Below are 2,175 nucleotides of genomic sequence, written 5' to 3' on the forward strand. Positions count from 1 at the left end.
GCGTCCTCTAGGTTTCTTGCCATGCTGCGGACGCAAGCTTCAGACGAAGAAGTGAATGATGTGTGCTCCCGGCGCCTATTTATACTATAGTCACACCGGTAGTGACGTCATGGCTGTCGCCGGCCAACGAGTTGGTGTTTTTTCAATGTATGCTTCAGACATGGGTCACGACGAGGCATTCCCCCATAGCGACCCCTAGAGGACGCAGTGTCTCGTTCCCTACTCGGGGAACCATGGTTACATAAGTAACCCGAGACGTTTGTCTTAACTGGAATGTTCACTTACAACGGACCAATCAGCTGTAAGTTTGACGTAATGGACTAACAAACTAATGAAGTTCCAAATAATAATGCAGAAAAATGCAGTTATTTTATGTGTTAAGAGAGAAAGTCCTGAAAAATTGCACAAGCTGCATCCAAGAAGTGTAAACTGCTACCTAAAGATGGCATAAAAGTCACAAAGTATTTAAGCTTGTTTCTGCTACAGCATAAAAAAAAATAAAAAGGTAATTGCAAAAATTCTTGCAATTGAGTTTATATCTCACAATTCTGAGGGGAAAAAAAAGAAAAAATTAATAAACTCAATATATCACAATTGCTTTTTTTAGATTTTACTCTGTGGCAGAAACAAACAAACAAAAAAACACTTGTAAGATGTAAACTCAGAATTCTGAGGAAAAAAAGTCAGTTGCGAGATGTCGACTCGCCATTGCAAGTTTATAACAATTCTGAGGGGAAAAAAAATCTAAATTAGGAGGTGTACTTACGAGTTTATAATTGCAAGAAATAAACTCGCAATTATGAGAAAAAGTTGCAATTATCTTTTTTATCTTTTATTCTGTGGCAGAAACAAGCTTCAGTAACACAGATGCACAGGCCACATATACACACACACACACCATTCTACAACCAAATCTGCTTTCAAAAATTCAGACAGTTTGTCTGAGGTGCAGTGCTGGAAAATCACAGAAACAAAAGTACATAACCTTGACTTTCTTGAAATATCAGGTGATGAAAAGGTGCAGATATACTGTATCTATCAGTGCTTTGATGATTGCTTAGGATTGCTTATGTTTGTTTGCACAGGGGAAGTTGACAGCTCAGGGGAAGTTATTGCAGCAGGACACGTTCTTTGTGACAGAGCAGGACTCTGGCGTTCTGTCCCGCAGTAAAGAGCGCAGAGTGTTCCTCTTCGAACAGATCATCATCTTCAGTGAGCTGCTTCGGAAGGGCTCGTCAACACCAGGGTACCAGTTTAAAAAGAGCATCAAGGTACATTCAGCACAAGTTGATACAAGTTCGGTAAGAAACAAAATACCCAACTTGAAATAAAGTCTTAAAAGTTTTATTTGTGTGTTGACCTGTGCAGGTGAGCTACCTGAGCATGGAGGAACATGTGGACAGCGACCTCTGTAAGTTTGTGCTGTCATGTCGTGGCTCATCTGAACGACTGACGCTACAGGCCGCTAACATCGACATCAAGAAAGAGTGGGTTCAAAGCATCCGAGAACTGCTGGACATGCAGATCAACTTCCTCACGGGTGAGCGCATTATGAGGTGGCAGTTGGTATCTTCAGTTGCTGGTTCATTCATAACCTGCTCCTCGACTGTTTTTCATCAGCTCTCCAGAACCCTCAGGAGTACCAGAAAAAAGAGAGTGGAGGTTCTTTGAGCAGGCAGCTGTCCAATAGCAGCCGTTCCTCATCCTCTCACCCCTCCACCCCCCTCAAACCCAACACCGCCCCCAACGGAAGCCCCACCCACAAGCCCAATAAGCATGTAGAGGAGGTGAGCATGATTCAGAATATTACATAAATCTCACATCAATTAATAACTATGACTGTCAATCAGTTAGCAATATTTGATACATTTTCTAGAAAAAAAAAACTTAATATACAACAATGAATTAATCAAATTGCTCACATATCAATAATTGCTGAGGTAAGTGGTAGTAAGAAGGAGTAAGAAGGAAGTGCTCTGATTGTAGGTAAATTCCATCATGATGGTAGGAAACAATGAAAAAAATTTTATGCCCACTAGGACAGCATTTATTTGATCAACAGTAAAAACAGTAATGTTGTGAAATGTTATTACAATTTAAAATAACTGTTTTACATTTTAATACATCTTTTGTGGAAAATATATATTTTTTTTTTCAGGATTATTTGATGAATAG

General features: G+C 39.8%; 1 protein-coding gene across 1 annotated transcript in view; it reads left to right on the forward strand.

The window, feature by feature from the left end:
• The window catches only part of LOC107659990 (kalirin-like), an 81,634-nt gene extending 79,820 nt beyond the window's left edge, over positions 1 to 1,814 (forward strand). The window contains exons 43-45 of the mRNA XM_016449124.1: positions 1,086 to 1,271; positions 1,369 to 1,540; positions 1,621 to 1,814. Coding sequence (XP_016304610.1) covers positions 1,086 to 1,271; positions 1,369 to 1,540; positions 1,621 to 1,814 — 552 coding nt within the window. The remainder of the gene's footprint in view (positions 1 to 1,085; positions 1,272 to 1,368; positions 1,541 to 1,620) is intronic.
• The last annotated feature ends 361 nt before the right edge of the window (positions 1,815 to 2,175 follow it).

This window comes from Sinocyclocheilus anshuiensis, unplaced genomic scaffold, assembly GCF_001515605.1.
Source record: "Sinocyclocheilus anshuiensis isolate Anshui unplaced genomic scaffold, SAMN03320099.WGS_v1.1 scaffold55, whole genome shotgun sequence".
NCBI lineage: Eukaryota > Metazoa > Chordata > Actinopteri > Cypriniformes > Cyprinidae > Sinocyclocheilus > Sinocyclocheilus anshuiensis.